Source organism: Esox lucius, chromosome 5, assembly GCF_011004845.1.
Source record: "Esox lucius isolate fEsoLuc1 chromosome 5, fEsoLuc1.pri, whole genome shotgun sequence".
Lineage (NCBI taxonomy): Eukaryota > Metazoa > Chordata > Actinopteri > Esociformes > Esocidae > Esox > Esox lucius.
This window is the reverse complement of record NC_047573.1, coordinates 31,505,447-31,529,435: the sequence shown is the minus strand read 5'-3', so window position 1 is coordinate 31,529,435 and position 23,989 is coordinate 31,505,447. Positions and strand designations below refer to the sequence as shown.

Below are 23,989 nucleotides of genomic sequence, written 5' to 3'. Positions count from 1 at the left end.
TCAGGTTTGTTCTGATCTAGGATCCGAGTTAAAACCTACCGGAGTGTAGCTCTCCAAGAACAGGGCTGGAGAGCCCACACATTCACTGCACTCACAATTTTCAGTTCAACAGACCTTTAGTCAAATAGGTATGTACAGGCACACTGCATGAGGACACACCACAGTTTGATTAATGAAATTAAATCAGTCAATTCAGTAGGTTAAATGAAACTTCATGACATCCATGTGTTGCCAACGACCCTGAATCGGTGGTTACTTGAAGAACTGCCTGAACTGACCCCATGTATAACTGGACTGGACCTGACGGGGGAAGGGAGAGGTGATTGGAGGTGGGTGCTAGGGACTGACCTATGAAGGGTATGGAGGCCAGGGAGTCAGGGGTGTTGTGGTGGGGATGCAGGCTACCGTTGAGCCTCCGCAGACTGTCCCCAAGTCGCAGACCCCCAGAGCCGGGCGAGGGGGTCCCCGCAGTCGGGGCACCGGGGGAGGGCAGCAGTCCGGCGGGGGGCTCGGCTGAATCCACAGGGACGGTGTAGTGGGGGTGGCGGAGGGCGTACACTGGGGTCCGGCGCCCCGTGGGGGGCTTCTGTCTCAGCACCACCTCCTGGCCAGCCGAGAGGGGGGAAAAGGACTCCCTCGACTCCCCCCTCTCCTCCCCCAGCCTCGCTCGCTCGTCCTCTGAAGACGGAGGGGTGCAGGAGTGTCGGGGTGCCGCCGTCGCCCCTCCAGTCCTGCCCATCTCGCCGTCCGACTGGCTGCTTTTGGCGCTGGGTGCCCAGTTCAGGTGGGGCCCGACATAGGTGGGTTCTCTGAAGGAGTGGGCCTGTTGGAGGAGGTGGCCGGCCTTGCGGCAGAACGAGGGGCTGTAGCTCTGGTAGCCCACCAGCTCCTCCGTCTCCAGCCTCCTGCCCTGGGTCTGAGGCTCGGCCACCTGAGGCTGCTGGCCCTGTCCAATAGAGGGCGCTGTGGCTGTGGAGGAAAAAGGTAAACTGGTTGAGGCCAGAGAGCAGCAGGGGAAGTACCGGCTGAATTGCTTAGCCCCCTAGTCGATTTTAAAGCATGCTGGATGTGTGTGTGTGTGTGTGTATGCATGCATGCTAGGCTCTAAACGGGGGTGGATCCTTTAGGGGAAAGGGGAGTTTACTCAGTTTCTGTCAGGCAGCCTGTCAATCTGCCTCTGTCTCTGTCTGTCTCTGTCAGCTAACCTGTCAGTCAGCCAGACAGACAGTCAGTGTTATTTTCTGTCTGTCTGTCTCTCTCTCACTGTCTCTCTCTCATTGTGTCTGTCTTTCTGTCTCTCTCTTACTGTGGAGGATGAATTGGTGTTGAATTCTTTTTGTTATTTGAGTCTATGTTGTATTTTCAATTCATGGAACCAATAAATGTGTTTTAAACCTCAAACTCTCTGTCTGTCTCTCTGTCTGTCGGTCTCGTTCAGCTAGCCAATCATGCAGTCTGTCTTCCAGCCTGGCTGCCTACAGTGTGTGGGATGTGCAGTTTACCCAGCGTGGCTGCTGTCGTGGCTGTGACAGTGTGGTGTTTGGACAAGTCCTTGTCCTGCTCCTTGGCTCCCTGTGACGGCCAGGCGGGGCCTTTCTGGTAATGAGGCGTCACGAGCGCCGTGGCCTGGGCCAGTGTCTCCTGCGAGCGCCCATAGCTGTGTTCGTATGACGCGTATGCCGCCAGCAGGCTCTCCGAGCACGAACGGCTCCCTGGCCCGGATGCCCCGCCCCAGCCCCCCAGACAATAGGAATCATGGGAGGCTGCTGCCGACTGGTGGTGGAGGAGCAGAGTTTCATGGGAAACGGCGGGCTCTCTGTGGGCCACAGAAGACGTCACCGAGTTAGACCCGTGACCTCCAGGGCCGCCGGGACCCAGCGCCAGGCCCAAACCCAGCTCGGCTAACCGGTCCTGGGACATGCTCCGGTGTCGAGGGGACATGCGCTCGGCCGCCTCGGCCTGGCTGTAGTACCAGTCCGACAGCGCCTGCTGGCACATGGCGTCCGTGTTGGAGCGCGTCGCCGGCAAACTCCCCTTCCGAGTGGGCATATGCGGCAGGGTCGCCGAGGCGATGGCAGCGTTGTGGTTGGCGAAATGAAAGTCCAGGGCGCCGACGACAGAAGAAGAGCGCCCGCGGTTCAGCCCCAGAGACGGACGCCAATCTCCCCCCCCTCCTCCCGCAGAGGAGCCGAAATGACCCGCACCTCCGTCTTGGCCGGGTTCTCCCGGACCCCCGTGCCAGCTGGAGGTCGGTGTAGCGGTAGCGGCGGCAGAGCGGTTGTCCAAGGGGGAGGCGAGGCTAATGGGGCTGGGGCGGCAGTGCCAGTTGTCCAGGGGGCTGTGATGGTTGGGCGGTGGGGGCGCCGAGGAGGCGGGCTTGGCACGGGGGTAGGAGAGGGGGGGAGGGTCGGGGAGATGATGCGCCCCTCCGGTGTATGGCTCGTTGCCTCTCAGGTAGACATCCTGAGAATACGCCTGCGGAAGAGAGAGTGATGACTTAGAATGAGAAAGATGGCCGAGACAAGATGGACAGGGAAAAGGGAAAACAAGGCTGGCCATGTATCTCAAGCGGACATTTCTCAACACATGCCATTTGCTATTCTGACACCTTCCATAGACTTCTTCAGCAGTTTCGATTACATCTGAAATGGATTTGGGAACCAAATATAATTAAGATTTTTGGAAAAACTGATCAAAACAGTTGAATGCATGCTGAAATTATATTAGTTATAATTACAAAATGTTTGCAAGTGTGAACAGTAACAATTTACTTCACCAAGCCCAAATTATTTGGGACTTTTCATTTTCATTGATCAAATGATTTCAAGTGGAGGAAAGAGGGGAGGAAGAAAAAGAAAGGTCATACTCACACTTACCAACTGCAACACATCCTCATCTTTGGGCATGATGGAGAGTTCCAGAACAGAATCACTGGAGGAACAGCAGAGGGGAGACAATGACTATGGGAAGATATGCAGAATTTGTTTCATATCACCTGCACAGGAAGTGACATATCATCGACAGAACAGTCAGTTGCAGTCTGATCATACCATGCTACTTGATAGATTGGTATATAGATAGGGTTGTAAAAAATATGTCCTGGTTTTCCAGAAATCCTGGTTGTCCTCAGATTTTCCTGAAAAACCACCACCCAGTAAAAACGGGAAATATTTAGAAATAATGACATTTTGCTATTCACAAATTCCTATTAAAGCCTTAGAATCCATTTGAAATGTCTTGACATGAAATGTTCACCAAAGCACCCGGCTGTTTTTCTATACATTTGTTAAGGATCTGTGTACAGGTGTGGGCATGTTTTACCTGTTCTGGATCAACGCGATGACCTGAGAGTAGGTCTTCCCCAGTACACTTTCCCCATTCACCTTTACCAGCCTGTCCCCTGTACACAGGCCAGCTTGGTGGGCGGGGCCTTTCTCCCTCACGCTCTTCACAAAGATGGTGTCCATGGGTTCCAGACGAGCCCTCTGGCCTCCTGGGACATGTAGTAAACCTGACGTTAAGAGCAAGGTTTGGACTGACAAAGCTCTCCTACTGATTTCACAACAATGACGGTAATGTTTCTATTTAGTCGCGGAGACTCCACAAGGCTTCAGCTAATTTGGATAAAAGTGACAGGATATCACGGGGGAGAACATTTGAGGTAACGGTACTAGGCTCTGGTGAAATGTCGTCCGAGATTGTGATGACATACAGTATCTTTAAATACATTTTCATGTACAATTCAACATAGATCTGTCTCAAGGCACACACTCACCTTTTCCATTGGCGTTTCCATTCTCCTCATCCTGCAGATGGAAGAGGGGGAGAGGAGTGAGAAACATTATAAATGGTGATCAGATAAAGAGGTCACAATTGACTACTTTACCATGAACACTGTGATACAGTGAGAGTTCTGACTAGTCAGGAAGTGGTGTGGCCACAGTGGTTAGCCGTGCCATAGTAACATCAACAGATGGATTGAGAAAAAGATTGCATGCACACTTTGATCTGATTTATTGCACACACACAGATGAAAACACACACCTGCACAGTTAATCTCTCTCTGACACACACACAGATGAAAGCACACCGGCACAGTTAATCTCTCTCTGACACACACACACACACACACAGATGAAAGAACACACCTGCACAGTTAATCTCTCTCTGACACACACACACACACACACACAGATGAAAACACACACCGGCACAGTTAATCTCTCTCTGACACACAAACACACACACACACACACAGATGAAAGCACACACCGGCACAGTTAATCTCTCTCTGACACACACACACACACACACACAGATGAAAGCACACACCGGCACAGTTAATCTCTCTCTGACACACACACACACACACACACACAGATGAAAACACACACCGGCACAGTTAATCTCTCTCTGACACACACACACACACACACACAGATGAAAACACACACCGGCACAGTTAATCTCTCTCTGACACACACACACACACACACACACACACAAACACACAGATGAAAACACACACACCGGCACAGTTAATCTCTCTCTGACACACACACAGGCCCCAGCTGACTGGACAGTTTGGGTCCGACTGGCTGGCTGACAGGTCGTGGGCTTTTCAGGCTTCGCTGACTGAGCTCATTCCAGTCAGACAGACAATGATCTGGGCTTTACGGCCACAGAATAGACACCAAGATACCCTGCAGTAAGAACCACTGGTCCTAACCGTGACCCTTTCTACAGCCACAGGAAGTGAAAGGGAATTGACCTTAACTGCTCTCCTTGCCACTTCCTCTCCTCGCTCTCCTCTCTCTCTTCCTCCATTCTCCCCCTTCCAGAATTGACCAAACCTACCTACTTTCCTCTCTGTCATACCTCTACCCTCTTCCTCTCCTCTCCTCTCCTCTCCTCTCCTCTCCTCTCCTCTCCTCTCCTCTCCTCTCCTCTCCTCTCCTCTCCTCTGGCCCGGTCCTAAAGAGCTGCTTTCACTTTTCACTTGCCACCAACTCATGGCCTCTCTCCAATACATGCCAGAGCTTGGACATTTAAACCTTGACATAAAAATAATTGTCACTGACCAGACCATCGACTCAGTGATTTTGCTGATGTCTTTCCTAATAACAAGTAATAAAATGACTTGGTAGCGAAGTGTGACTAAAAGGACAATGCCCTATAGCTCTATCGTGTGGACTGGGAACCATTGTTACCTTGTGGTTGTTGTGGAGGGAAGACTCTGGTGGGTACACGATGAAATGCCGCAGCGTGAAGCCGAAGCCCTGGGAGTTCTTCTGCAGGAGCACCGTACGAGGGCCCTGCCATGCCACGCCTTCAACCCCGGCCGACGATAGCAGCCGGGCGTTCTCATTGGACGACAGGATGGCATCTCTCCGCCCTTTAGCCTATGAAAGGAGGCAGATGATGAAGATGTTAGAATCATGGTTCATAGTCAATAACTGTAATTACATGGATTATAATCAAATGGATCAGGATTCTCAGTTGGGTGAGCTGGGCAGTGTGAAATGTCAAAAATATCAGTGTGAATTACAGTGGGGAGAACAAGTATTTGATACATTGCCGATTTTGCAGGTTTTCCCACTTACAAAGCATGTAGAAGTCTGTAATTTTTATCATAGGTACTCTTCAACTGTGAGTGACATAATCTAAAACAAAAATCCAGAAAATCACATTGTATGATTAAGTAATTAATTTGCATTTTATTGCATGACATAAGTATTTGATACATCAGAAAAGCAGAACTTCATATTTGGTACAGAAACATTTGTTTGCAATTACAGAGATCATACGTTTCCTGTAGTTCTTGACCAGGTTTGCACACACTGCAGCAGGGATTTTGGCCCACTCCTCAATACAGACCTTCTCCAGATCCTTCAGGTTTCGGGGCTGTAGCTGGGCAATACAGACTTCCAGCTCCCTCCAAAGATTTTCTATTGGGTTCAGGTCTGGAGTCTGGCTAGGCCACTCCAGGACCATGAGATGCTTCTTACGGAGCCACCACTTATTTGCCCTGGCTGTGTGTTTCGGGACGTTGTCATGCTGGAAGACCCAGCAAATCTTCAATGCTCTTACTGAGAGAAGGAGGTTGTTGGCCAATATCTCGCAATACATGGCCCCATCCATCCTCCCCTCAATACGGTGCAGTCGTCCTGTCCCCTTTGCAGAAAAGCATCCCCAACGAATGATGTTTCCACCTCCATGCTTCACGGTTGGGGTGGTGTTCTTGGGGTTATACTCATCCTTCGTCTTCCTCCAAACATGGAGAGTGGAGTTTAGACCAAAAAGCTAAATTTTTATGTCATCAGACCACATGACCTTCTCCCATTCCTCCTCTGGATCATCCAGATGGTCATTGGCAAACTTCAGACGGGCCTGGACATGCGCTGCCTTGAGCAGGGGGACCTTGCGTGTGCTGCAGGATTTTAATCCATGACGGCGTAGTGTGTTACTAATGGTTTTCTTTGAGACTGTGGTCCCAGCTCTCTTCAGGTCATTGACCAGGTCCTGCCGTGTAGTTCTGGGCTGATCCCTCACCTTCCTCATGATCATTGATGCCCCACGAGGTGAGATCTTGCATGGAGCCCCAGAAAGAGGGAGATTGACCGTCATCCTGAACTTCTTCCATTTTCTAATAATTGCACCGCCTTGTGCAGGTCTACAATATTATACCTGATGTCCTTACACAGCTCTCTGGTCTTGAGTGTGTGGACAGGTGTCTTTTATACAGGTAACGAGTTCAAACAGGTGCAGTTAATACAGGTAATGAGTGGAGAACAGGAGGGCTTTTTAAAGAAAAACTAACAGGTCTGTGAGAGCCGGAATTCTTACTGGTTGGTAAGTGATCAAATACTTATGTCATTCAATAAAATGCAAATTAATTATTTAAATTATACAATGTGATTTTCTGGATTTTTGTTTTAGATTCCGTCTCTCACAGTTGAAGAGTACTTATGATAAAAATGACAGACCTCTACATGCTTTGGAAGTAGGAAAACCTGCTAAATGGGCAGTGTATCAGATACTCCCCACTGTACATCACTCCGGTTACATGATCAACATGTCCAAATTGTTTTAATCCCACCTTGCAAATCAACCACTGATTTAGAAGACATAAGAGTGATAAACTCTATCCTATAGAAACAGACAGAGCAGTGCATCCCCCTCCCAAATTACCTGCACACCTGAACCTTATTCTGATCTGAACTGTGATTTGTCTGAGAGGTGATATCGCATATTGAGAACCTTGTGTTTTTGGAGGAGTTTGGCAATTTTAATGGGGTGATCAGGTGACTGGAGTAAACATTTAAACTGATGTAGTAACTTCTAATCCTGCGGGATAGTTTCCACAGCTTTAAAGTCAACATTTTCCATATTATAGACAATTAAAACCAAAACACATCTCGGTCACCAACTGCATATTTTAGTGAAGTACTACTCAACCCTTACCTCACGAGGTCTGGGGCCTGCGGGTTTCCTGTTCTACCTCATCATTAATTGCACCCACCTGGTTCCCAGGTCTAAATAAGTGTAACTGGCTACAAGGTTCAGAGTTGAGTGTGATGGTTTTAGTGTGGTCAGTCATACAATGGCAATATGTTGTCCGGAATTCAGGAATCCCAGTAATGACAGGAATCTGGAAGAAATTTCCCTTGTCCCACTCTCTGGAAAAATATCTATTTTAAGGACACAACCCCTCCCATAATTACCTGGCACACAATGGAGGGGTAAAAATACTTGCGGGAGGTGGGATTTATATTTAATACCATTAAGGAACAACAGGAACTTATCAGAGTGCACTTATGATAGGCAAGCATGAACATGCACATGGGCGCACAAACTCAAACATCTGGAGAGAAATAACACTCATGTCCTTATTCATCTTGGTGGCCTACAACACTGTGGAGATACACCCATCCTCAAATCCATACAGTGTTTCTCCTTGAAATGTTTTGTGGCGGCGACACCAAAGAGATTCTATTGAAATCCATTTAGCAAACAGAGGCAGACAGGGGATGTGTCTACTTCCGCCCTGCTAGGAAAATCCTTCCTCAGACACACCCAGATGTTAGCTAGACGCCGTCTCGGTCGTGATCTTCTCACAACACCTCTCCGGATGACCTTGGGCCCCCACTTCCTTCTTCATTCCGCCTGCCCCTGGCTTCCTGTACACCCTCTTCCACTCATTCCCCTCACCCCACTTCCCCCATGACCTTGCAACGCCTGGCCACACTGCAGCTAATCGCAACAACAGGAACTGGAGTGCCTTGGACAGGAAGTGAGGTTGGGAGTCTGAGCTAGAGTAGTTGGTCCATTCAGGGATTCAGGGAAACATTTGTCTCTAAGAATAGAGTGGCTTGGCAGGGGAATGTGTGTGTCTATGCATGGATGTGTGTTGGTGTGTGGTTATGAGTGCATGCGTACGAGGGGGGGTGGGTGTGTTCTCTTTCCATTGGGGTTCTGGTTCCAATGCAACTCCCATTCCACAACACCCTAGCCCAGCATTCACGCACCTGAAAAGCCTGGATCCAAACTAGTCAGGTTGAATTATTATGTTGACTTCATATCTGAAGTGCCTTATCAACTACCTATGTGGTGTTTTGTAATCATTGGAAATAGGCTATGAAGGAAAGTTAAGACAAAGGCTGGATGCTTGGAACAGAGAAAAAAAACATTCCACCACATGAGGGTCTTTTTTTGGCATTGGTGGTTAGAATGTTTATTTTACCAGCCAAACTGGTGAGCAGTCACAAGGATTTACACAGTCCAAGTGTCACTCCCTTTTTTGGGACAACATATTCTAAAATTTAAGAACAAGAATCTGCAAGTTGTGATTTTTAGCACATGAAATCAACCATCAATCTTTTTTTAAGTATTCTGGCATTTAGTTTACTACTTCAGTCATACAAATCAATGGCAGCAACATTATGCACACAATGTAGCCTATTGGTGTGGTGTTGAAAAATGGAAAATAAAAATCCAGGGCAAGAAACGGTTTATGAATATCTCATGAAGGGAGTGTTTCTGGGGTATTTACATAGTTTTATTCACATGCTTGGAGGTTTTCAATTTTAGGTTGAGTTTAAACTACAACTGGTGGCAAAGATGTGACATTACAGTACAGACTGATTCAAACTAGCAAGTAGTAACAGGTCGTTTGCAAACAGTTCTTTTTGAACGGCTCCCTATGGTAAACCCTGGGAACCGAATAACATTAGTGGAAGGAATTACATTCATATTTTTTTACATTCATAAGATTTTTGCAAAGACTATTCACCAAATAATATATATCCTTACAGAAAAAAGGGATGTGATATCGTCTTAGCACTATTTTGCTGTGTGTGTTGTACATACATATACAGCTGGGAATCAATTATGTTTTCGGGACTTTGATGATTGAATAAAAAACTCACAGTACCATATTGAAATACATAGAGTATCGTAAGGGGTATCTGTCAATTCCCAGCCCTAATGTCTATGGCACTGCCCAAAACCCTTCTCAGTAAAAGGGTGGCACCTTGTTAAACAAAGGCTTGTGTCTACCCATGCCCAAGGACTTTAAAATTGTGTTTACAATTGGGAATGAAAATGGATTTGGTTTGGATTTCCCACTTAACACCAACTTTTTAAAAACTTTTTAGTCTGTTCTGAACTTTGCGCATCTGGTTTCTGCACTTTTTGCCCATTCTTTATTAAATTCCCTAACTCTCTCAAGTTGGATGGACACTGTTAGTTAAGAGCTACTTCCAAGTCTTTACATAGACTGTCGACTGGGCTTTAAATAAGCAATGCTAGGACACAAAGTTTCTTCTTTTTAAACCACACCACATGGCTGTGTTGAGCATAATTGACCTTCGACTGAAACCATCTTTCAGTCAAAGGTCTCCCGCAGACTGATGTAGTTCCAGTCTCTACCAATGAAAAGTATCCCCATTACATGGTGCTGCCACCACTATGCTTTTCCATGGGGATGGTATTCTCAGAGGGATAAACAGTCTTGGCTTTGTGCCCTGGAGAACATATAGTATTAAAGCCATAAAGTTGAATTTTTGTCCCATACAACCAGAGAACACTTTCCACATCTTTTCGGTGCCGTCAACATACATACCTTTAAGGCAAAATATTTGATGCAATGGATTTTTGGCAAGATCTGAGCGCCACCTTTAAAAATAGCTCAGCACTTGGGTAATAGTCGACATATGGACATTTTCACCCAATGTGGCTAGCAAACTCTGTAGCTCCTGTAATGTTACAATTGGCCGCTGACCTCTGACCTCGTTGCCCGATTGTTCAGTTTCAGTGGACAGCCTATTCCAGGCACATGTGGTAATGCCATGTTTTTTATGATTTAACCATGCTCCACGGGATGTTAAAAATGTGGGATATTATTCTTTAGCTTACTGAAGTGTCATAGCATACGGGGTAAGCATTGTAGTTATGCAATGAAGGCTTTTAAATGTTTTAGTTCTTGAACATTTAAAAAGGTAACTTTGTCAAATCTTTTGATGCACATGAGTGACATTATGTACATCATCCTAATTAAATCTTTTTTTTTTTACATTACAAAATGAGTCATAGTCCTGGATGAGGAAGGGGACATTACATGATGTGTAACTATGACATCTCCTACAGCCTGTGGACACCCTCAAGAGAAGTGGAGGTCAAACAGTGTTTGACTGGGTATGAAACAATGTCTGTTGTTGATGGCATCCCCTAATAGATATTTGTGGAGGTAAAACGACATTCTACAAAACACACACCTACATCGGTGATGCATCAGTGAACATTCCAACCTAAACACACACCTACATCATTGATGCATCAGTGAACATTCCAACCTAAACACACACCTACATCGGTGAGGCATCAGTGAACATTCCAACCTAAACACACACCTAGATCATTGATGCATCAGTGAACATTCCAACCTAAACACACACCTACATCGGTGAGGCATCAGTGAACATTCCAACCTAAACACACACCTACATCATTGATGCATCAGTGAACATTCCAACCTAAACACACACCTACATCATTGATGCATCAGTGAACATTCCAACCTAAACACACACCTACATCATTGATGCATCAGTGAACATTCCAACCTAAACACACACCTACATCGTTGATGCATCAGTGAACATTCCAACCTAAACACACACCTACATCATTGATGCATCCGTGAACATTCCAATCTAAACACACACCTACATCGTTGATGCATCAGTGAACATTCCAATCTAAACACACACCTACATCGTTGATGCATCAGTGAACATTCCAATCTAAACACACACCTACATCGGTGATGCATCAGTGAACATTCCAATCTAAACACACACCTACATCGTTGATGCATCAGTGAACATTCCAACCTAAACACACACCTACATCGTTGATGCATCCGTGAACATTCCAACCTAAACACACACCTACATCATTGATGCATCAGTGAACATTCCAACCTAAACACACACCTACATCGGTGATGCATCAGTGAACATTCCAATCTAAACACACACCTACATCGGTGATGCATCAGTGAACATTCCAATCTAAACACACACCTACATCGTGATGCATCAGTGAACATTCCAACCTAAACACACACCTACATCGTGATGCATCAGTGAACATTCCAATCTACATTAATGCATTCAAACACACCTCACACACAAGCATGTGATTTAGTATACACACGCGCACGCACGGCATGCACCGGTCTCTCTATATATACGGAGTGATCCAATCTTCCCCTCTGTTAGTCAACAGGCCCCCACAGCACTATTACATAACACATACAGTGGGTAGGAGTGACACAGCCTCTCACACACACTTACTGAACTGCAAAAGTCCACAGAAATGTTTCAAAGAGATGTATCATGTAATCTAACTGGGAACATTAAAAATAGAGAGGTCAAAGAGAAAAATCTCATTGCGTAGGAGGAGATAACTTTGGAATATGGCTGATGGTGAATTGCGAGCAGCGATATGGCCAGACCCTTTACCTGAAAGGCATATAAACTCACTGACAATGTTGTTGAATCTCGTAACTCACACAGGGCTCTTGGTCAAACTAATGCTGTTGCTGGTGAGAGTAGAAGTGTGAGATGTTTCAGTTGCTTCCCAACAACATCCTTTTTTCTGATTTGGTTCATGAAAGTGGAAGAACCTACAAAACAAGACTTCCTACTTCACTCAAACGTGCATTGAGACAGTAGCAGATGTGGGTATCTGTTGGAAAACTGTCCCATGCTACCTCGGAAGATGACGTGCGACAATCCATGTTTTCACACGTTAACAATATAAAATGGTATCTCTAAAGCAAATCTGGCAACAAGTCTTGTTAATCTCAATAAAACTATTATGGTGTAAAAGCACACTTGGTGTAAGTGTTTCACTTAGAGTTAACAGCAGTTGGAGTAGGACCCTGCACCCAACACATCCCTGCTACTGACCACTTTGGAGTAATAACTGATAAAGGCGCTGAACTTCGTCCATAAATGAACATCCTGCTATCCTCACAACCATCACTAAAAGTAAGATATTTGGAGCAAGGGGGTATTGTATATTGCCAATATAACATGGATAAGGGCTTAGGCATGATGCAATGCCGAGTTCCTTGATACAACCCTAAGCTGTGGTGAAATGTTGTTTTCGCTAAAATGCACCTGAATGGAAAACACAGACATTATGACAGAGTAAGAGAGTTTAGCAAGATAAATTCAATCTAAAAGAGGTGTGTAATTATCAATGTTTTGCTAGTTTTACTTAAGCTTCATGGCATGTATTGCATTTTTTAAGTGAGAAATCGTTCGTCTCTAATTAATGGTTGAGTTATTAATGAAGGTTACCACGACCAATCTGTTGGGCTACTTGTTTGTGTGGAGTTTGTTTACAGCTGAGCAGCATTCACTGTGTTACTGATGGATCGTGCCTTCAGTGTCAAAGCTGGCAAATCCCATATTTCTAGAAAAACATTGTTCAATTTGTTTATATTAATAAATGCTGTAAAATGTATTGACTACCATTAAAGTAATACATGCAAATGTCAAATGGATGTCAGTGCACTTTCCAGGAATTCTCTCTTTGACTGGTTGCAATAATTCTGGTATTTAGAATATTAGCTTTATAATTAATGTAATGTAATAATTTTAAATACTTGTATTTACATTTTAAATTTTTAACAAAAATCTAAAGGAGGTGGTGTTATTTGGAGCACACATGGGCTTAAAAAGTACCCAATCCTTTAACTTAAATTTGATCACCACCTTGTTCAGATTTTATTTATTTTATTAGAATTGTCAAAAGTCAGATGTTGTGGGCTCAACAGGTATCCTACCACAAACCCCAAAGATGCTTTACATCTTACATCCATAATCACCAAGCTACACAACACTAAAGACACATCCACAACACAGCCTGTGTCCATCATTCTACGTTAAAGAGGTACTTCAAAACGTTCACATTTGGCCTTATTTTAAGTCTATTTGTGCTTGTACACAAAGCTTAAACTACAATGCATTATGAAAACATCAAAAGGTTGTTCTACAATTTGAATTACACTGAACTGTCACTGAATTTTGTGGGAAAACATTCACTGAACACTGAATTTTGTGGGAATAAGTCCACAGTTAAAAAAAAAAGTGCATTAGCAATTTTTTTTTATTGCTGCCATTTGAAAAACAAAATCACCTACCAGCACAGAAAAAGTAGGCCACAAGAGAAAAACATGTGCACTTTCCCTTTAAGTTCAGCAGGGCGAAGATTTCCCAGCAGTGTCTATTTCTTACCCAGGACAAGTGCAGGCGTGGAAGGACTCTCCTGGGTACCCTCCGCTTGGGTCGGGGAGAGACGCGGGGAGGGGTTGAAGGTCGGGGAAGGGCGCGAGTTGGGGTTGTGCTAGTATGTAGGGCAATGCTCCTCAATGCAGCCAACCAGATGCAGCGAGGTTCCGGGTCACAACAGTCCACCCCAACTGAGCAATGGAAACACCACTCCTGTCCCAAAGGAGCCGGGACCCTTCCTCCCAACATCACACACACACTTGTGCTAACACTCCACACAGGACAGGACACACATGACACACTGCTAGAACACCTGCAAAACCCAACGTGGTCCACTAGACACTTCATCCACACTACCGGCCAGAGACATGGTGGTCGACAGGCAACTGTATCCAACGGTAACCACCCACTCAGTGTCAATGAAATTCGACATCAGATTGGGGTGTCAAAATTTTAAGTACATATCCTAAAATAAAATGGACGACATCGTTGAGCAAATGGGCAAATGCAGGACCGGGTGAATAGATGTGTTCCTCAAAGTAGGTATGGGTTGATGGTCGGTCTCTCACGAATGTTGTGCGTCATCCTGCTGTTTGTCACGACGTCTGTTCGTGGACAAGTGGGTGAAGCAGCTTCCATGGCAGGCCTGAGATCAATGAAGGTCTTATTAAGTAGAAAGGGCTTTTCTCAAGGCACAAGGCGACTAGATCTTTGTAATGTTTTCGGTTAGGGTCAAGAGCTTTTTTCCCCCTCCAAATCGGGGATCTGATCCAGGATCAGATTCTGATTCTATCGGTCCACTAGGTGGCTACACGTGGCTAGACAGTGAACTGGTGACCTGGTCCTTTTTCTCAGTCTCTAACTGTCCTAGCCCTCTTTTTTTCTTTACCCCAAGTTTAGAAGTATGTTCTTTTTACTGGTTCAGGTTTAGTACACATCCCACATTTTACAAGTGTAAAAAAAATACTAGTTGGATCGAGTCCCATTAACATGATCAGGGTGAGTTTTAGTCCACTTAACTGGATCAGGATAAATTGTACTCCAGCTTCACTGGATAACAATAAATTGTAGTTCTTTTCACTGGACCAAGAGTCGTTTTAATCCTGTTCATTAGATGAGAACAAGATTTAGTCCTCTTCACTGGGTTAGAATGAGTTTTAAATGTATTCTCTGGAACAGAACAAGTCCTTTTCACTGTGTAAGAATTTGTTTTCGCCCTCTTAATGATTCAGAACGAGTGTTAGTCCACTTTACTGGACCACGATGTGTTGTAGTCCCCCTAACTGGATCCAAATGTTTTAGTCCTCTTCAGTGGATCAGAATGAGCTGTAGTTCTTTTCACTAGACCAGGAGTCCTGTTCACTCTATCAGAAGGAGTTTTAGTCCTCTTCATTGGGTTGGAATTTGTTTCAGACTTCCTCGGACCAGAACAAGCTCTCTTCACTGGATCTAAATGAGGTGTTGTTCTCTTCATTAGATATGGGTGAATTTTAGCCCCCTTTACTGAATTTTGATGAGTTTTTGTCCTCTTCCCTTGATCAGAATGAATGCCCTGTACTGGATCAGAATGAGATGTAGTTCCATGATATCGACTGTAGCCGTTAACAGTAGGTCTTTTCTCTCATGCTGTGTGGTACAGTATTGGCAGTGACTGACTTTCTGCCTTTAATGCTGTCTAAGTATAGTTCTCTCGGCCCATGCTCAGCCTGCCTCTCTCTCTGCCTCCCTGTTAGCTCTATGGTGCTCTACACCACACTAGTCCACTTGGTCAACCCCACACATTCAGTCTCTCGCTCTCTCTCTCTCTTATCCTCTCCGCCTCTTTTTCACATTCCTCCCATACATCCAGTGGCCAATCCAGCCTGGCAGTCGGGCTGGCGGTGAGCAGCACATAGCGCTCGCTCTGTTTCTCTGGCCATCTCTCCTTGTCTCCTCTTTTTAGTCTCAGGACCTGGCCACCGCTACTGCTGTCTCAGACACACCAGCCTTAAAGAGGTAGCGTGTGTGTGTGTGTGCGCAGTCCCAGCCTTTCGAAATGAAACTAGTCACCTTAAAGTAACGCGGTGTCTTTGTGCTATTAGCTTTGTGCCAAGCATCATTAGAGAAATAGAACGAGATGGAGAAAGGATTGGGGAGTGAGTGGGAAAAGGGGAGAGAGAGGGAAATGTATAAATACAAATATTCACTAAAAATGACAGATTCTCCTAGCTGGAAATGCTACCCATCACTTCCCACCTCCCTACAGTCTGAAATAATCTCTGAATCTTAATTTAAAAAGGTAGTTCTGACTCATATAAAAAAGTGTTCTAATTAAATAAAGTAATCTCAAAACCTACCTGCAAATACACGATTAACACTGTCATAAAATGCCAGAATGAAAAAGTAACAACTGTTAATATCAGACTATGTTACACTATGAAACAAGTCATAATGAGATTATTTGGCCAGAACATAGGGAGACAAGACTACAGGTTTTCCCTTTCTCTCCCAGGATGTGCTACTGGTTTATCTGGAAGAACACAGCAGCCAATCAGAGGGAGGCTACCCTCAGCCTGGGTGTTCCAAACCGGAAGTATCTGGTTTTCAGAAAGCAGAGAGCATGCTGAAAAATCTGGCATTTTTGTCTGCTACATCAAGCACCTAGGACGCAAACAGCCCTTAGGGACCAATCCATCCCTGCTGAAAAGGACATCGGTCATTCATTTCCATCTGATTCCAACCAAGCACAGAGAATTGACAGTGCTGACACGGACAGAAGCAGCATCCCTCCGATCTACTGCTCACCTGCTGCCCAATCGTTCCCTGCCCGCTCCTTTCTGTAGAGCAGTCACTGGATCAAAAGTAGTGCCTTAAGGCATTTTTGGAATAGGGTGGCTAGTCTCATTCTGCCTCTGCATCTCTCCCTGTCTTTCATATCAGGGTTTTCAGGCTTGTTATCCTGCTGCCCATTTCACTTCAATTGTGCAGTGTCACTGAGTCTCTCTGTCACTAACGGTCTCTGCTGTCAGTCCGTCTGTCCCCGCTGTCCGTCCATCCGTCTGTCCCCGCTGTCCGTCCATCCGTCTGTCCCCGCTGTCCGTCCATCCGTCTGTCCCCGCTGTCCGTCCATCCGTCTGTCCCCGCTGTTCGTCCATCCGTCTGTCCCTGCTATCCCTCCCTGCTGTCCGTCCGTCCGTCCATCCATCCCTGCTGTCAATCCATCTGTCCCCGCTGTCCCTGTCCGTCCGCCCGTCTTTGCTGTCCGTCCGTCCGTCCCTGCTGTCCCTCCCTGCACTCCGTCCGTCCGTCCGTCCCTGCTGTCCATCCCTGCTGTCCATCCGCCCGTCCTTGCTGTCTGTCCGTCCCCGCTGTCCGTCCGTCCGCCCGTCCTTGCTGTCCGTCCGTCCGCCCGTCCTTGCTGTCCGTCCGTCCCTGCTGTCCGTCCGTCCCTGCTGTCCCTCCCTGGTGTCCGTCCTTGCGTCCGTCCGTCTCTGTGTCACACGGTCTCCCACTCCCTCTCACCCTTCTCTCTCTGTCACTATGTTTGTTCTCCATTCCGTTGGTCTCAGAGTGTCTGTCGGTATGTATTTCTGTGTCTGTTTCTCCACGTCTGTCTCCCTCTGGTTCTCTCTTTCTATGTCTGTCTACTAGTGATGATCAGAACTTCCCGATACATAGAGACAATCCAAACATTTGTGTCAAGGCTTTACGAAACGCTCAAAACATTTACACGACAGTGACATCTGCCGGTTAGAAATAAAAAGCAGATGTTCAGTGTTCATACAGATGTATTTTCCCATATTGTTGGAAAAGGTTTTGGGGCACAGCAGTTTGGTGTGTGCCCATTGAAAAGAAATTAGAATGCAGGGTTTGTATCCCAAATGTCTCTTGCCTTTTCACTTGCTTTTCAATTATCCATTATTATGTTTTGGATCACAAAGGTGTGTGGATGAAAACGGTTTCATAAGCTGCAGTCCATTAAAAACTATTAGAAAAATTATTTTTTGTTTATTTATTACGTTAAAGATCATCTGGATTCAGTCTAACAGTCTTGCTGAGAAGTCGGCAACATTATGCACTTAATTACTGCTGAAATAAGGATAGCTGGAATGGTCTATCCACTGCATAATAAGGTGTTTATTAGAGCTCCATTTTTGTGTGTATTAACACCGACCGACACAGGCGCTCAGGCACCAGAGAACTGTGGCACGTTGCAATAAGCACTTTGAAAAAAGTTCCTACTAAACAGACTGGAAACAATTGTCACACATGTAACTCTCACTATCTCTCAGTAATCCCACAAATGTCCCTCTTGCAACAAATCCACACAGTTCCTTTGAAGTTGTTGGTATAGCCACCTAATTTTCAAAACCTGAGACACACTTAGGTGTTTGACAATCAACCCATACAGTTTTCTTTCAATATCATGTGACAAAAGTGTTTCGTCACCTGGCGTCATCTGACCAGAACTGTTTCGGAACATCATTGTCCGATGCAGTGTGTTGAAAAGATCGGAACAATACAGAGCGTGAGTGCTAAGCACCCCACCATTACTGTCCACGTGTCCGTCTCTCTCTGTCTGTCTGAGTGTCTGTCTGTCTCTCTCTGTCTGAGTTTGTGTCTGTCTGCATTTCCTTTGGTTTCTGGCTTTATGTTTTTTTTGTCTGTTGGTCTCGGTCTCATTCTCTCCTTCTCTTTGGGTCTCACTTTGTCGTGTTTATGTCTATCTAGTCTCCAGCTTCTCACTTGTTATCTTAGAGTTCAATCCTCCATTTTGACCCCTACTGTATTTGTGACCTCGCTTCTTATGTAAAAATTACATACACGTTAAATACAAAAAACAAGCCACATTTGTCTTGAAATGTTTGTAATTTAACATTCGTCCCTATCCAGTCAATGCAGTTAGAAAAATGTATTATATATTTCCAAACCAATACTGTAATTTCCCCGTATGGGTGTGTATGTACATATAAGCTTGCACAAATCCTTGTAAATGTGAAACTCAAACACACACCAATAGTGGCACAGACGCGTGGGCATCTTGCTACATGTACATAATAGTGGGCTTTGTATTTCTGAAGCCACTAGTAGGCAGCAATAGCTTGCAGGAGTATCAGTGACTGTTCTTATAGTTCTCAACTCAACAGACTGGCTGAATTAATAGAGGCCTTCAATTGCTTATCGAAACTGAGAGGCTAAAACTGGCAGCTTACATATAGACTACAACTTAAGAGACAACTGCTGGTATTGACAAACCATAATCAGGATAATATCATTAGTATGCAACGAGAGGTCATTCCCCAGGCATGAATGAGCACCAAAAGGATGCACACACACACACACACACACACACGCACGCATACCCACACAAACACACATACCCACATAAACACGCACACAAACACGCACACGCACACAAACATGCACACAAACATGCACACGCACAAAAACACGCACACAAACATCCACACGCACAAAAACACGCACAAAACACGCACAAAACACGCACAAAACACACACAAAACACGCACAAAACACGCACAAAACACACCCACGCACACAAACACACCCACGCACACAAACACACCCACGCACACAAACACACCCACGCACACAAACACACCCACACCCTGAAATGGCAAAGAAGCATTTTAATTGACCCATTTTTCAAGCTTCATGGATTTTATGCATTTTAATATTTTTACTACACATGGCCCCAGCTGTTGGCAATATGGAACCACTCCTAAACCGTGCTACGTAACTGTGGCAGCCGCTTAATCTCTCGTCAAACAACATAACTTGTCACTATGGCACTGATCCGGCCAAATACACAAAAGCTAAAACCTAAATCTCACACTCCTGCCCGCACGCTGGTTAGGCCCAGGGATTATCTATAGACAACCAAGACAACACCTCTCTCTAACTATGAACGTGGGCTCTGTCAATTCTCTGCCGGAAGCATCACATAGTCACGTGGAATGACTCAGCCCTTGCCTTACTCAGACCGGCCGCCAACGAGTCATAATAAAGAACCAAGTTCTTCCGAGGGTGTTCTCTTTTCTCCTGTGAAGTGCTCTATTCATTTATTTTCCAAAAAAGAACTACAGCCAAATGCTTTGGAAATCCTCATCCCTTAGAAAGCCTACTGCATTCCCTTGAAAACTGGCTGCCATTTGAGCACCCACAACTGTACAATCGAGTTGTATTCCTCCCACGGAGGGATAAATCCCCTCCTCCTTGGCCTTCTCCACGCCTGGGACCACAGAACTAGCTGGAGCATATTACATCCAAAAGTGGTTTAACTGGAGCACTCTATTGTGAGAGCAGCGCTGGGGGTGAATGGCTGAACAGGACGGAGGCGGCTATGTGACAAAGCTCAGTTCTGCTCCGAACGCATGCTCATATTCAATTTTAACGCAACAGACAGAAAACCAACGGGACGTGTCTGTTCTGTGTGCCAAAGACTGCTGGGGGATTTTGTTTTCTACATTCTGTGTGAACATTCATGAACATCTCGGCATTCTTGAAAGAGCCCTACTGTAGAAACAGACGCACCAGTGTTGCAATGCACTGAACTTTGGTTTCCCGAACCAAACCGTCCCCCCTGAGGTTACACAAACAAAGCACAGTGTTAACGGCAAATCCGGACATTTTGTTCTCCAGTCCCACCAAAGGTGACCTACTGTAGCCAGACCAGCTGTTCTGAGATCAGCACATCAAGTGGGTTCACATTGGACCGTGTGTCTCTGGCATGGGTCGTGACTGACCACAGAGGTCCCTTTAGAAAGCTCAAGGCGGCCTGGGTGACTGACCAGGGCATCTGTAACGGCCATTGTTCTCCATAGACACAGTGCCTTGTGTGGAATTCGGTGGGTAAAATGCACTGGGTCGTTGCAAACAGAGCCTCGAATTGCATTCAAATTGGAAGGCAACGAAAGAAGAACATCACGGTAGCGTTCATTAAGCACAAAACAGAAGATGACACTAACAGACAAAAATCCAAAACACAATGAATTGTTGAAATTAAGGAAATAAAGAAAATGGAATGATGCGTTTGTTGAAATAATGTGCAAGACAGGTTTGGTACCTGACTACTAGCTGTTTAACTGTTGGAACAGTCCATTGCCCCATTAGGAACCAGCAAAGGTTCCATTATAAACCACCTGTATTTCCAAACTTACAATTGTTAATTTCAAATGTGACATGTCTCTTGTACAGCCTGCTTATTGGATTGAACAATTTCCGCAAAACACACGTGATAAGTGGTCAGTGCTGCCATTTTTTTGTTTACTAGTCTCCAACCCGAACATGTCCAATGAGTTAGACAATTTTGTCTATTCTGCAAAAAGAAATCCTGTGCCCTAATGACCAAGACCCAGACACATAGGTGAATGGTGTAGTGAGGTCACTGTATTATAGGGGGACCTACAGTTAGCTTCAAGGGGGACCTACATTTAGCCCCGGAAATATTTGGACACTGACACAATTGTCATCATTTTGTCTCGGCAAGCCACTACAATGGATTTGAAATGAAACAACAGAGAGAAGGATGGACGGACTGACTGACTGGCTGGCTGACTGACCCTTGTTAAATAGCGTAGTGGTTAGAGACGCGGATCTGCAACCAATAAGGTCCTGCGTTCAAATCTCGTCACAGTCAAAGCAAATTATGCATTAGGATTTGTTCCGGATAGATAAAAACTTTGCTGGCTACAACTTTCAGTAAGCTTGTATTAAGCCTAAAATAAAACTGTTCACGGTAATATTCCGACTATTTCTGGTGGATTTTCAAAGTACGCATCCTTACATGATTTCTGGGGTGATATAGACTTAGATAAAAACCCCTTGGGCAGTAGAAGAGTAGGGGTTTCCACGATTCTCTCATCTTTTCACTTGACGAAAAAGTCAGTTATTGTCACATATATTGATAGATATAGTATGAATGTAATTCACAAATGAAAGAAAAACTTTTTGTGCCATGAAATAGCTTTGGCTGTGTTGAGTTCAAGTAAGATACTAGTAAGCCTATTACTGGCTAATAAGCTGTTAAACCGGCCAGTGTCAAAAGCCATACAGTTGCAATTTTTGGTGGAGGTAAACTTAATAACAAACAGTCAGCTTAAGTGTCTGGCGAAATATTCTAACTTGGCGTGATGTTAATGCGTGACAAAATGATCTAATGTTGAGATGCTATACTGACACAGGGCAAATTTATTGCACTGTGGTGTAGTGGTTTAAGACAAAGCCACTCGTGGGAAATCCAGTAAGGGCAACAACCATTTATCACTTAATTGGGTGCCGGCTGAACTAGGCTTGCCTGGTTCCGTTTCTGATTAATACTTTGTCGAGAATCCTTTGCAGGCAATGACAGCGGGAAGTCTGGAACGCATGGACATCACCAAATGCTGGGTTTCCTCCTTTGTGATGCCTTGCCAGGCCTTTACTGCAGCTGTCTGCAGTTGTTGTTTGTTTGCAGGTCTTTTTGCATTAAGTTTTGTCTTCAGCAATTGAAATACATGCTCAATCGGGTTGAGATTGGGTGATTGACTTGGCCATTGCAGAATATTCCACTTCTTTGCCTTAAAAAACCCTGGGTTGCTTTTGGAGTATGTTTTGGGTCATTGTCCATCAGTAAAGTGAAGCGGCGTCCAATTTACTTTGCTGAATTTGAACCGACAATATATCCCTATACACTTCAGAATTCATCCGGCTGTTCTGTCTTCTGTCACATCATCAGTAAACACTAGTGACCCAGTGCCATTGGAAGCCATGCATGCCCATGCCATCACACTGCCTCCACCGTGTTTTACAGATGATGAAGTATGCTTTGGATCATGAGCCGTTCCAAGCCTTCTCCATACTTTGTTCACCCCATCAATCAGGTACAGCTTGATCTTAGTTTCATCTGTCCAAAGAATGCTCTTCCAGAAATAAGTTGTCTTTTTTTAGGTGTTTTTTGGGAAAATCTGGCCTTTCTATTCTTGAAGCTTATGAATGGTTTGCACTATGTGGTGAACCCTCTGTATTTGCTCTTGTGAAGTATTTTTATGGTAGACTTGGATAATGATATGCATACCTCCTGGAGAGTGTTCTTCACTTGGCTGTGAAGGGGTTTTTCTTTACCATGGAAAAGATCCTACGATCATCCACCACTGTTGTCTTCCGTGGACGTCCAGGCCTTTTTGTGTTGCAGAGCTCACCATTGCGTTCTGTTTTTCTCAGAATGTACCAAACTGTTGATTTGGTCACTTCTAATGTTCCTGCTATCTCTCTGATGTATTTTTGCAGCCTAAGGATGGCCTGTTTCACTTGCATTGAAAGCACCTTTGACCTCATATTGTGGGTTCACCGCAACAGCTTCCAAAGGTGAATGCCACACCTGGAATCAACTCCAGACCGTTAACCTGCTTAATTGATGAAGTAACAAGGAATAGCCCACACCCGTTCATGAAACAGCTTTTGAGTCAATTGTCCAATTAGTTTTGGTCCCTTAAAAAAAAAGAGGGGGCTACATATTAAAGAGCTGTAATTCCTAAATCCTTCCTCCAATTTGGATGTGAAGACCCTCAAATTAAAGCTTAGAGACTAAGCCCATATTAATTATTTTACTGTAACTTGAATATATTTTGGTAAACAGGCTAAATAAAACTTGTGTCAGTGTCCAATTATTTCCAGACCTAACTGTATATTCACTGTGGTTAACAACTGTATAAACAAGTTTGAAATTCCAAGCAGGACAACGCCTCAGTGCAAAAAAGGATAGCTGTCGTCCTTTAGGAAAGGGCATTCACGTTTGCTTTTTGATAAGCTTTGCAGAGGCAGAAAGTCTATTGTTTCCAAATGAGTTAGGGTCCATTGTACTGTGTAGTGTTGACATGTAAGGCTTAAAGCCAGATGGGGTGTTACTTGAAATGTTTAAAATATCCTAGGTCCGCCTTTTCTGGCATGGGATTTCTGAATGATGACAAAGCCAATAAGTGTTTAATAACTTTTTTTTTAATAAACCAGCTGAGATCAAGCAGACATTATCTAAATTTGCATCCCTTCAACTCAGATTTTGTATTTTTTAAGTATGTGCACACCCACACAGACCCAAACCCAGAATATACATATAAAAATAAAATGGACAGCGCCAACCACAGCACCGCGTTCCCAAGCAGGGACACATATACCTTGAGTTTGGTTCTCTAACGGAACTCACTCAA

At 44.9% G+C, this 23,989-nt stretch overlaps 1 protein-coding gene across 11 annotated transcripts in view; it reads right to left on the bottom strand.

Moving 5' to 3' along the window:
• LOC106024287 (rho GTPase-activating protein 23) overlaps positions 1–23,989 on the bottom strand; it is a 66,986-nt gene that overhangs the window by 15,184 nt on the left and 27,813 nt on the right. For 3 of the 11 annotated variants that reach the window (XM_029119998.2, XM_029119997.2, XM_029119999.2), the window contains exons 2-7: positions 5,211–5,402; positions 3,776–3,806; positions 3,322–3,511; positions 2,871–2,931; positions 1,503–2,475; positions 349–969 (exon numbers count right to left, since the gene is read on the bottom strand). In XM_029119998.2, the coding sequence (XP_028975831.2) occupies positions 349–969; positions 1,503–2,475; positions 2,871–2,931; positions 3,322–3,511; positions 3,776–3,806; positions 5,211–5,402 (2,068 nt within the window). Of the gene's footprint in view, positions 1–348; positions 970–1,502; positions 2,476–2,870; positions 2,932–3,321; positions 3,512–3,775; positions 3,807–5,210; positions 5,403–13,811; positions 15,579–23,989 lie in introns of those variants that run through there. The other 8 variants (XM_029119991.2, XM_029119993.2, XM_029120001.2 and 5 more) reach the window with 7 other exon arrangements.